This window comes from Schistocerca americana, chromosome 3 (genome assembly GCF_021461395.2).
Source record: "Schistocerca americana isolate TAMUIC-IGC-003095 chromosome 3, iqSchAmer2.1, whole genome shotgun sequence".
NCBI classification, from domain to species: domain Eukaryota; kingdom Metazoa; phylum Arthropoda; class Insecta; order Orthoptera; family Acrididae; genus Schistocerca; species Schistocerca americana.
Window position 1 is genome coordinate 864,977,227 of NC_060121.1, and position 13,525 is coordinate 864,990,751.

A 13,525-nucleotide genomic window follows, 5' to 3' on the forward strand; every position below is an offset into this window, starting at 1 on the left:
TCTCTGAATAAACAGAGAAGAAAATTACCGCACAGTAAGTAGGTGGAACGAATAGTCACGAACAAAATAAAAGGATGTTACCCAAGTAGCTGGCTATGCGTGGGTGCTCACAGGACTTCCTTAGATTAGGCGGCTTTCCATGCAATCCATGTGACGAAAGGTGTAGGGAACCCGAAACTGTCAGTTAAATCCCAAAAATTCCATTCTAAAAACAGGCGTGTTAAAATCCTAATGACTATCTGCCGAAACATTCGCAACAAAGTGCCAGGGTCAGAGCTGCTCCTTAACAGCAGTGGAGTACACAAAATTCAAAGTACAGAGACCCGTTTAAATCTGAAATTGACGGCTGTCAGATTTTTTGGGAAAATTTAAGCGTCTATTGAAACGATACGCTTATGGTAAACGGAGGTGGTGTATTTGTCGTGTTAGACAGATCAACAGATATAGGAAGTGAAGCTCGATGCGAGATTGTCTCGGTGAAACTCAGTATCAAGGATACGCAAACACTTATAAATGGGGACAAATCGAAGACGATGATTATTTGTATCAGCATGACGAAACACTCTGTCGCAAAGCAGCATATGTGAGGCAATGGCTTGTGGACAGTAGCATTCCTGAAACGGACTAGCCTGCCCAGAGTCCGGACCTGAACCCAGTGGAAAAACCCTTGAGATGCGTTCCAACATTGACTGCGCTCCTTACCTCAGCGTCCAACATCGCTGCTTTCTCTGGTTTCGGCTCTTGATCGAGAATGGGCAGCTATGCCTTCCTGAGCTTGAGCCATCAAAAAGGCGAACCACATATTAATGTGCACTAATAGGTGTCTAGGTACTTTTGGTCAGCTAGTGTAGTTGAGGCAGTTAAGTCTATTGTTTGCAATAATATTGGTCGCAGTTCTGTGTAGTCGGAAACTTCACTGACTGGAGAGATCGGTGACGAGAGATCTGGAGAACGTGCTAGCCAGGACAACACTCGAATACCCTGTATATCAGGACAGCACAGGGAGCATGAAATCTTGCGTTATCTTGTCGAAAGATCTTGTCCCACTGACCTCGAAGATAGAGCACAGCCGCCGACCTTAAGACATCAGAACTGTTATAGCTGCTGTTCGAATTACCATCTATGGGAAACAGATGATTGTTTTGCATATGTAGTGACACCTGATACCGTCATCACTCCAGATGCTGGGCCAGTATGACAGTCAAAAACGCATGCTGGCAAAGTTCGTTCTCATTGGAGCTAGTGCGTACGTTCATGGTGATGCCGTTTGGAGAACTGGGACTCATCTGAAAAGACAATGTGGTGCTACTTCCTTGTCCAGTGTTGTCGTTGGGCACACCAATGTCGTGATGCCTATTTTTTATTTATTTATTTATTGTTCCGTGGGACCAAATTAAGGAGAAGTCTCCATGGTCATGGAACGAGTCAATACATGAAATTAAAACACGAAAGTAGAAACAGATAAAATGAAATATAAAAAACATATTCAGGCAACAAGTCGTAAGTATAAATAAAGAAAATCAACAATGTAACACTGGAATTTGCTTAATTTTTTAGCTCTTCCAGGAGTTCCTCGACAGAATAGAAGGAGTGAGCCATGAGGAAACTCTTCAGTTTAGACTTAAAAGAGTTTGGGCTACTGCTAAGATTTTTGAGTTCTTGTGTTAGCTTATTGAAAATGGATGCAGCAGAATACTGCACTCCTTTCTGCACAAGAGTCAAGGAAGTGCATTCCACATGCAGATTTGATTTCTGCCTAGTATTAACTGAGTCAAAGCTGCTGACTCTTGGGAATAGGCTAATACTGCTAACAACAAACGACATTAGAGAAAATATATACTGTGAGGGCAATGTCAGAATTCCCAGACTATTGAATAGGGGTCGACAAGAGGTTCTCGAACTTACACTACATATAGCTCGAACAGCCCGTTTTTTAGCCAAAAATACCATTTTTGAATCAGAAGAATTACCCCAAAAAATAATACCATACGACATAAGCGTTTGAAAATATGCGAAGTAGACTACTTTTCGTGTTGAACTGTCACTTATTTCAGGTACTGTTCTAATGGTAAATAAAGCAGCATTTAGTTTCTGAACAAGATCATGGACATGGGCTTTCCACACCAGTTTACTATCTATCCAAACGCCTAGGAACTTGAACTGTTACGTCTCGCTTATAATAGGCCCATTCTGTCTGATCAAAATATCGGTTCTTGTTGAATTGTGAATTAGAAACTGTAAAAACTGAGTCTTACTGTGATTTAGCATCAAATTATTTTCCACAAGTCATAAACTTATTTCATGAACTACATTATTTGATACTGTTTCAATATTACACACAAGATCCTTCACTACTAGGCTGGTGTCATCAGCAAACAGAAATATTTTTGAATCACCTGTAATACTAGAAGGCATATCATCTATATAAATAAGAAACAGCAGTGGCCCCGGCACCGACCCTTGGGGAACGCCCCACTTAACAGTGCCCCATTGAGACTGAACATCACTACCACTCTCAATATGGCGGAGAATTACTTTCTGCTTTCTGTTCTTAAAGTAAGAGGCGAACCAATTGTAAGCTACTCCCCTTACTCCATAATGGTCTAACTTCTGCAGTAATATTTTGTGGTCAACACCGTCAAAAGCCTTCGTTAAATCAAAGAAAACACCTAGTGTTCGCAACCTTTTATTTAATCCGTCCAAAACCTCACAGAGAAAAGAGAATATAGCATTTTCAGTTGTTAAACCATTTCTAAAGCCAAACTGTACATTTGACAGCAAATTATGTGAATTTAAATGCTCCACTAACCTTGTATATACAACCTTCTCGATAACTTTAGCAAACACCGATGGCATAGAAATAGGTCTAAAATTGTCAACATTATCCCAGTCTCCCTTTTTATAAAGTGGCTTCACTACCGAGCACTTAAATCGGTCAGGAAACCGGCCACTCCTAAAGGAAAAGTTACAGATATGGCTAAGTACTGGGCTAACATACATAGAACAATACTTCAGTATTCTGCTAGATACCCCATCATATCCATGAGAGTTCTTGGTCTTTAGTGATTTAATTATTAACTCAATCTCTCTATTGTCAGTATCATGGAGGAGCATTTCGGGTAACAGTCTCGGAACACGTTTTTCTAAGGGCGTTATATGATTCCCTGTAGGGACTAGGTTTCTATTTAGTTCACCTGCTATATTCAGAAAGTGATTATTAAATACTGTACATATATGCGACTTACCAGTAACACAGACATTCCCACTATACACTGATTCTATATCCTCGACCTGTCTCTGCAGACCAGCCACTTCCTTTACGACTGACCATATGGTTTTAATTTTATCCTGAGACTTAGCTATTCTATCTGCATACCACATACTTTTTGCCTTCCTAATAACATTTTTAAGCACCTTACAATACTGTTTGTAATGGGCTGCTGCATTTAGATTTTGCCTAGTCCGAACGTTTTGATATAACTGCCACTTCGTTCTACAAGATATTCTTATCGCTCTAGTCAGCCACCCAGGCTGCCTGTTTGTGCTAGGACCCTGTTTTGAACGTTCTAACGGAAAGCAACTTTCAAAGAGCACGAGAAAAGTCTTGAGAAAAGTATTATATTTATCACCTACTGCATCAGCGCTATAAACATCTTGCCACTCTTGTTCCTTGATAAGGTTTAAAAAGGTCTCTACAGCAACTGGATCAGCTTTCTTAAACAGTTGATAACTACATTTAACATGTGTTGCAGCACAAAAATCTTTTAGAGTTAAAATTTGTGCATCATGATCTGAAAGGCCATTCATCTTTTTGCTAACAGAATGCCCTTCTAGTAATGAGGAATGAACAAAAATGTTGTCTATGGTTGTTCTACTGTTCCCTTGCACTCCCGTTGGAAAGAATACGGTTTGCATAAGATTATATGAATTAAGGAGGTCTACCAGCATCCTTTTCCTTGCACAGTCACTTATGCAATTAATGTTGAAGTCACCACATATAACTAACTTTTTGTATTTGCTATAAAGTGAACCAAAAACCTCCTCTAGCTTTAGCAAAAATGTTGTGAAACAGGAGTCTGGGGATCTATAAATAACAACAGTTAGAAGTTTAGCTCCATTAAATTTAACCACACCTGCACAACATTCAAACACCTTTTCAGTGCAGTACTTTGAAACATCAATTGACTCAAATGGGATGCCGTTTACACATACATGGCTACTCCCCCACACCGCAAAGAGCTCCTAGGAAAGCTGCCAGCCACCCTGTATCCTGGTAAAGGAAGCCTCTGAATTATCTCCTTATTTAAGAAGTGTTCAGATATACCAATAATTTCAGAGTCCACATCTATAAGCAGTTCACTAACTTTATCTCTAATACCTTGTATATTTTGATGAAATATACTAATTCCCTCATTACTCGGATACCTAAGCTTTGTCAAAAGTGGTTCCTTTGTTAGAGAGACTTCCCTTAAGCAGGAATACCTATCAGCTGACTTCAATCTAAAAAAAGGTGCAGCTCTAACACCCACTACTGCAGGAATTTTCCCATGAGTGATCCCACCACCCCCACCTATGCTGTCACCTATAAGCTTTGCCAACCTCCCCTTCCCATACCTGTTGAGGTGCACACCATGTCTAGTGAACCCCGTCCTGCGGATAGACTCCACCGACACCACTGAAATGTGACCCATGCTTTCTGTCATCAGCGCACCCCCAAGTCTCATGTTATTACGCCTGACGGCTGTATTAAGATGAGGCCGATCGTGATGCTGAAACAGTTCCACGAAATGCACATTCGTGTTGCCACTCTGAGTGGCTATCTTTTCCAGGTCACCATCTATGTCATACTCCCCATCCCTATCAATACTAGTACCAGCCTCACCCACAATCACTACCTGATCCTCTTTAGTAAAATCCCTATATAACCCCCCTATGTTAATCACCTGAGCCAATCCTGCATTAGGCTTCACAATGCTGGTGACCTGGTACTCACTCCCCAACACTTCCTGCAACTGTTGGCCTACACCTCTGCCATGAGAACTACTTAACAGCAGAACCTTCTTCCTCTTCGACTTTGCAACTGTCCTAGCCACCGTAACTGCTGAGGTCTGCTGTATACTTCCTACATCTACAGCTACTAGAGATTCCTCTCCACTAGACTCTGACAGTTGGTCATATCTACTGCAAACACCAATAGTAAAACTATCTGAAAATCTTCTTCTCCTAGCAGATCTCTTGCCAACAGCCATCTCCCATTCCCCAACCCCCTTCTCCCTCCTCATCCTATCTAGCTCCTCCTGTGCGTTTTTCAACTGCACCTGAAGGGCACAGATCTTACGCTTCTGTTCCTCTATCAACTTACTCTTGTTACATAACCTGCAGTTCCAGGAGAGGATCTCACCAGAATGCTCACTGGCTTCCCCACTGCATTCCCCCCAGTGAAAATACTTCGAACACGTCTCACACCACAATCCACTACTCACGAACCTACGGCAAAGCCCACACTTCTCACTCATGGTAAAATTTTACACTTATTGAAACAAGAAAACTACTTTATCTAAGTTCCGCTACTACAATAAGAAGATGTTAAAAACCTGACTACAATTATCACAAACTTACTCTACAAGGGAAGTAACTACTATTATTAACAGTATTAATCAACAACAAAAGAGAATATAACAAAAGACTAATACAGAAAGAGAATCAAACGTCTAATGACACAGTAACGAAACTGCAAACGGTTCCCAAAAGGTTCTTCAGAAGAAAACACCAAGAACATCGGTTGAAGACTACTAAAGTTACTAAACAAACCAGTATACACGCACAATTAATTAGTACTTAGCTTTCGATGAGCCGCTACAGCTGCAACTGGTCAGCGCGGAATGTAAACACAGGTAAGAGGTTAAGTTGCTCGATACGAAACACTCACAAATATCAGGTCACAACACAAGAAAGGCAGAGGTGAATGAAGAAACCACTAATAAATCACTTATGTAGTAAATATTATCACAAAAACCGTTGAAATACGTATCTGAAACTCAAAAATGTATAAATTCTTAGACAGCGATCTCACACGTAGCCACTCGCTTATGATGTCACACCAAAGACCTGTGGCATTCCATATGTTGCCGCACTGTCCATGTGAAAATTTGACCTGCTGCAAATAAGCCTGTTTCCTGACATGAGACATCAGATGTGGCTTAGGATCCTGCACAGGCGAGTGAACAATATCTCTGCCCTCTCAGGCACTAGTCGCATGCCGGTCGTGGTGGCCGAGCTGTTGTAGGCGCTTCGGTCCCGAACCGAGTGACTGCTATGTTCGCAAGTTCAAATCCTGCCTCGGGCATGGATGTGTGTGATGTCCTTAGGTTAGTTGGCCGGCCGGAGTGGCCGATCGGTTCTAGGCGCATCAGTCTGGAACAGCGCGAGCGCTACAGTCACAGGTTCGAACCCTGCCTCGGGCATGGATGTGTGTGATGTCTTTAGGTTAGTTAGGTTTAAGTAGTTCTAAGCTCTAGGGGACTGATGACCTCCGCTGTTAACTCCCATAGTGCTCAGAGCCATTTGAACCATTTTTTTGAGCTAGTCACATGGGGCCATTGTAATCCTGTACCATGTTCGGCATGACCCTCCTCTATCCATCGAATCCTTAACAGGATCGCCACCAACTCAAGCAGCGACATCACGGAACGACAAACCACAGTCTCGATAGTCCACCCAGCGAGGTGGCGCAGTGGTTAGCACACTGGACTTGCATTCGGGAGAACGACGGTTCAATCCCGCGTCTGGCCATCCTGATTTAGGTTTTCCTGGATTTCCTTAACTCACTCCAGGCAAATGCCGGGATGGTTCCTTTGAAAGGGCACGACCGACTTCCTTCCTCGTCCTTCCCTAATCCGATGAGACCGATGACCTCGCTGTTTGGTCTCTTCCCCCAAACAATCCAATCCAATCCCAATCTCGATAGTCCACAGTCCAGCCACTAGCGAATTCCGTTCCTGTCACCATCTACTCACTAACGAATCACATTCAAATGAGATTCCTGAATAGTGATAGCTGCCACGTAATTTTGCCTTCTATGCAGCATGTAGATGGCATCAGCACTACCGACCTACTTTGTGAGGTGGCAATGAAACGCTGATGATTTGCATATCCGAGCACGTAATACGCTTCGTGCCAATCTCATGTCTGTTGTCCCGGCAGCCATTAAGCCCTGGCCTGTAGTGACGGTGCTGTGGTTTGCAGATGGGGCAGCGGACTCGGCAGAGGACGGCGAGTCCGGGCCGCCGCTGGTGCTGCTGCCTGGCGGCGAGAAGCGCGCCGCGGACGACGGCGGCCGCCTGATGCTGGGGCTCGGTAAGCGAGGCGGCGACCGCTACACGCCATACATTAGCGTAGGTGCGTACACCGCCGCCAGCCGGCAGCCGCAGCGCAGCCGCAGCCAGCGCCACGGCGAAGTGGCTCCTCACTCACCGGACGACGCGCGCTAGCTACTTTGTCTGCCCGCTGCTCCCCCTTCACACTCGACCGAGGCAAGCAAAGTGCAGAAAAACTCACTATACCACCTTGGGTCTCCTCTCAGCGCCTGCCTTCGAACTGGAATTGTTGTTGTGGTCTTCAGTCCTGAGACTGGTTTGATACAGATCTCCATGCTACTCTATCCTGTGCAAGCTTCTTCATCTCCCAGTACCTACTGCAACCTACATCCTTCTGAATCTTCTCACTGTATTCATTTCTTGGTCTTCCTCTACGATTTTTACCCTCCACACTGCCTCCAATACTAAATTGGTGATCCCTACATGACTCAGAACATGTCCTACCAACCGACCCCTTCTTCTACTCAAGTTTTGCCACAAACTCCTCTTCTCCCCAATTCTGTTCAATACCTCCTCATTAGTTATGTGATCTACCCATCTAATCTTCAGCATTCTTTTGTAGCACCACATTTCGAAAGCTTCTATTCTCTTCTTGTCCAAACTATTTATCGACCATGTTTCACTTCCATACATGGCTACACTCCATACAAATACTTTCAGAAATGACTTACTGACACTTAAATCTATACTCGATGTTAACAAATTTCTCTTCTTCAGAAACGCTTTCCTTGCCATTGCCATTCTACATTTTATATCCTCTCTACTTCGACCATCATCAGTTATTTTGCTCTCCAAATAGCAAAACTCCTTTACTACTTTAAGTGTCTCATTTCCTAATTCAGTTCCCTCAGCATCACCCGACTTAATGCGACTACATTCCATTATCTTCGTTTTGCTTTTGTTGATGTTCATCTTATATCGCCCTTTCAAGACACTGTCCATTCCATTCAACTGCTCTTCCAAGTCCTTTGCTGTCTCTGACAGAATTACAATGTCATCGGCGAACCTCAAAGTTTTTATTTGTTCTCATGGATTTTAATACCTACTCCGAATTTTTCTTTTGTTTCCTTTATTGCTTGCTCAATATACAAATCGAATAACATGGGGGATAGGCTACAACCCTGTCTCACTCCCTTCCCAACCACTGCTTCCCTATCATGTCCCTCAACTCCTATAACTGCCATCTGGTTTCTGTACAAATTGTAAATTATGATATTCTTCTTGAAGTCTGAGGGTATTTCGCCTGTCTCATACATCTTGCTCACCATATGGTAGAGTTTTGTCAGGACTGGCTCTCCCAATGCTGTCAGTAGTTCTAATGAAATGTTGTCTACTCCCGGGGCCTCGTTTTGACTTAGGTCTTTCAGTGCTCTGTCAGACACTTTACGCAGTATCATATCTTCTTCTTATTTGAAACGGTGGATGGTTCGATGTGGCTGCCACGAATTCCTCTCTTGTGGCAACCTTCTCATCTCAGAGTAGCATTTGGACCCCACGTCCTCAATTATTTATTGGATACATTCCACTCTCTGTCTGCACCAATAATTTGTATCATCTAATGCCCCCTCTAGTACTATGGAACTTATTCCCAGATTTCTTAACACATGTCCCATCATCCCATCTTCTTGTTTGTATTTTCCGTATGTTCCTTTCTCCATTTCCCATCGATTCTGCAGAGAGAACCTCCACATTACTTACCTTACCAACCCACTTAATTATCAAGACTCTTCTACAGCACTATATCTCAAACACTTCCATTCTCTTCTTATCTGGTTTCCCCATAGACGATGATACACTACCCTATAATGCTGTGCTCCAACGTGCCTTCTCTAAAATTTCTTCCTCAGATTAAGGTGGATGTTTGATACTAGGAGAAACCGATTGGCCAGGAATGTTCTCTTTGCCTGTGCTAGTTTGCTTTATGTCCTCCATCTCCTCCATCATGTGTTATTTTGCTTCTGGGGTTGCAAAATTCCTTAACTTCGTCTACTTCAGTGTCCCTAATTTTAAGAACAAGCTTATAGCTAAATCTCATTACACCAACTCCTGATAACTTTGGTCTTTCTCTAGTTTACGCTCAGTCCATACCTTGTACTCATTATACTGTTCATTCCATTCAACACATCCTGTAATTCTTTTGTACTTTCGCTGAGGATATCAATGACATGAGCTAATCCTATCATTGAAGTCCTTTCACCCTGGATTTTAATCCCATTCTTTCCTTCTACTTCCATCACTGCTTCTTTAATGTATATGTTGAACAGCAAGTATGAAAGACTACACCCTTGTCTTTGTTACATGGCCGTTTTCCCGGAAAAAGTCACGTAATGTACGCAGATTCATATTGAGAGACCTATTTGATTGCAATTTTTAATGAAAGCTGAGGGTTAAGATAGACAGCAGCGCTAGTGATTGTCGGTAACTATCTGAAGCCATCTTACTCTTCTTTTACTCTTGAATCGAGTTAGCATGCCTTGCAGAAGTGAGAGAACTTTGAAAGCATTTTCAGCAGTGGAAAATGTACACAGGACGCCAGGGACATTACAGTCGGCTTGCACCCCTAGAGCCAATGCGCTGAAGGCTTCCTGACGGAAAGGCGAGGATCAATAGCCAGCTGCCACTGGTCATGCTTTTGTAGTGCCACGCTGGGATGTCAAGCTTCGTTCTGGAGGAGCATATATACACTACTGGCCATTAAAATTGCTACACCAAAAAGAAATGCAGACGATAAACGGTTATTCATTGGACAAATAAATTATACTAGAACTGACATTTGATTACATTTTCACGCAAATTAGGTGCATAGATCCTGAAAAATCAGTACCCAGAACAAACCACCTCTGGCCGTAATAACGGCCTTGATACGCCTGGACATTGAGTCAAACAGAGATTGGATGGCGTGTACAGGTACAGCTGCCCATGCAGCTTCAACACGATACCACAGTTCATCAAAAGTAGTGACTGGCGTATTACGACGAGCCAGTTGCTCGGCCACCATTGACCAGACGTTTTCAATTGGCGAGAGATCTGGAGAATATGCTGGCCAAGGGAGCAGTCGAACACTTTCTGTAGCCGGAAAGGCCCGTGCAGGACCTGCAACATGCGGCCGTGCATTATCCTGCTGAAATGTAGAGTTTCGCAGGGATCGAATGAAGGGTAGAGCCACGGGTCGTAACACATCTGAAATGTAACGTCCACTGTTCAAAGTGCCCTCTATGCGAGCGAGAGGCGACCGAGACGTGTAACCAATGGCACCCTATACCATCACGCTTCCAATGTGCGTTCACCGCGATGTCGCCAAACATGGATACGACCATCGTGATGCTGTAAACAGAACCTGGATTCATCCGAAAAAATGACGTTTTGCCATTCGTGCACCCAGGTTCGTCGTTGAGTACACCATCGCAGGCGCTCCTGTCTGTGATGTAGCGTCAAGGGTAACCACAGCCATGGTCTCCGAGCTGTTAGTCCATGCTGCTGCAAACGTCGTCGAACTGTTCGTGCAGATGGTTGTTGTCTTGCAAACGTCCCCATCTGTTGACTCAGGGATCGAGACGTGGCTGCACGAACCGTTACAGCCATGCGGATAAGATTCCTGTCACATCTCGACTGCTGGTGATACGATGCCGTTGGGATCCAGCACGGCGTTCCGTATTACCCTCCTGAACCCACCGATTCTATATTCTGCTAACAGTAATTGGATCTCGATCAAAGCGAGCAGCAATGTCGCGATACGATAAACCGCAATCGCGATAGGCTACAATCCTACCTTTATCAAAGTCGTGATGGTACGCATTTCTCCTCCTTACACGAAGCATCACAACAACGTTTCACCAGGCAACGCCGGTCAACCGCTGTTTGTGTATGAGAAATCGGTTGGAAACTTTCCTCCTGTCAGCACGTTGTAGGTGTCGCCACCGGCTCCAACTTTGTGTGAATGCTCTGAAAAGCTAATCATTTGCATACCACAGCATATTCTTCCTGTCAGTTAAATTTAGCGTCTGTAGCACGTCATCTTCGTAGTGTAGCAATTTTAATGGCCAGTAGTGTAGGGTCTCCCTAAGTGCAAACTCCTGGCAAAAACATTTTACAACATGGGAGTCGAGTGCGAAAGTTCCCTTTTTAGCAGACTGCACTATTGTGCTCCAACGTAAAAAGCTCACTGTTTCTCCAGAAAGCACCGAACACTAGAGGTAAACATCTCGAAGATTTACTGGGGCTCTGCAGTTTTGGGCCTTTGAAAATGGAAGATTCCGTTTAACATATTGACAATGAAAAAAAAAGTTTATGCAGTCTAAAGCCGACAGCATTTACTAACGTAAATAAACTACAGATTGGAGAGAAAAGTAGGACGGTGACAACAAAGACCACCTCATTGGTCACAGAGAGAGAGAGTCGATGCGACAGAACAAACGTTATTGGGTATTAGCTACAGGAAGGGGCTAGTGCTTTCTAACAATCATTTTCATTGGTCGACACTCGCAAGATCCGAGGCCCAATCTGAATTTAGCAGCAGATGTAAAATGCACCAATGCGAGCATTCGATCAGAAATCACTCGATCTTCTGGAGCCTCCGCCGCCAGTCGTCCACATTAAGAGCCGTCGTCGACTCCCCCGGTTGCTGCATATCCCGAGCTGATGTGTTGGTGGCTTAGAAAAATTTCAAGCTGCCTTCACCTGCAGTGCTATGGTGAGATCAAGCTGCAACCACGATGTGTGGGACAGTAAAGTGATTTTGTAGTAAATCGATTACCTCAAGCTTCGCTCTGAGGACTTGTATTTTAATGTGAATGAACAGTCTGCTTTCAACTCTGATCACAAGAGTGACGTAATCCCTTCTGTAGTCCTATTTACAATTTGTACAGAAACCAGATGGCAGTTATAACAATAGAGGGGCACGAAAGGGAAGCAGTGGTTGAGAAGGGAGGGAGACAGGGTTGTAGCCTATCCCCAATGTTATTCAATCTGTATATTGAGCAAGCAGTATAGGAAACAAAAGAAAAATTCGGAGTAGGTATTAAAATCCATGGAGAACAAATAAAAACTTTGAGGTTCGCCGGTGACATTGTAATTCTGTAGGAGACAGCAAAGGACTTGGAAGAGCAGTTGAACGGAATGGACGGTGTCTTGAAAGTAGGATATAAGACGAACATCAATAAAAGCAAAACGAGGACAATGGAATGTGGCCGAGTAAAGTCTGGTGATGCTGATGTGATTAGATTAGTAAATAGGACACTTAAAGTAGCAGACTAGTTTTGCTATTTGGGGAGCAAAGTAACTCATGATGGTCGAATTAGAGAGGATATACACTCAACAAAAAACGTTTTGCATCACCCTGGTTCCCAGAACTCCTGAAGACAGACGTTGACTGTGGATATTGTATCACAGACACAGTCCCTTTGACTGTTCAGAGATGTCACTAAACCCGCCCAAAGATGTAAACAACTATGTATGAGCAGCGCCTATTAGACCGAGGGGGTCTGACAGCCGATCGGTTCTAGTCAATCCACCAGGAAGGAGGTACACGGCTCGTGTTGTCTGTATTTCAACCATGCTTAGAAGGTCAATACCGCGGTCCGATCGCGTCCGCATTGTTACTTTGTGTCAGGAAGGACTCTCAACAAAGGAAGTGTCCAGGCGTCTCGGAGTGAACCAAACCGGTGTCGTTCGGACATGGAGGAGATACAGAGAGACAGGAACTCTCTATGACATGCCTCGCTCAGGACGCCCAAGGGTTACTACTGCAGTGGATGACCGCTACCTACAGATTATGGCTCGGAGGAATCCTGACAGCAACGCCACCATGTTGAATAATGCTTTTCGTGCAGCCACATGACGCCGTGTTTCGATTCAAACAGTGCGCAATAGGCTGCATGATGCGCAACTTCACTCCGAACGTCCATGGCGAGGTCCATCTTTACAACCGCGACACCATCCAGCGCGGTACAGATGGGCCCAACAACATGCCGAATGGACAGCTCAGGATTGGCTTCACGTTCTCTTCACCGATGAGTGTCGCATATGCCTTAAACCAGACGTGTTTGGAGACAACCCGGTCAGGCTGAACGCCTTAGACACACTGCCCAGCGAGTGCAGCGAAGTGGTTCCCTGCTGTTTTGGGGTGGCAATATGTGGGGCCGACGTACGCC

General features: G+C 44.1%; 1 protein-coding gene across 3 annotated transcripts in view; it reads left to right on the forward strand.

The window, feature by feature from the left end:
• Window positions 1–13,525, forward strand: part of LOC124606849 — a 204,426-nt gene that overhangs the window by 123,125 nt on the left and 67,776 nt on the right. For 2 of the 3 annotated variants that reach the window (XM_047138927.1, XM_047138929.1), the window contains exon 2: window positions 7,246–7,398. In XM_047138927.1, coding sequence (XP_046994883.1) covers window positions 7,246–7,398 — 153 coding nt within the window. The remainder of the gene's footprint in view (window positions 1–7,245; window positions 7,399–13,525) is intronic. The other variant, XM_047138928.1, reaches the window with a different exon arrangement.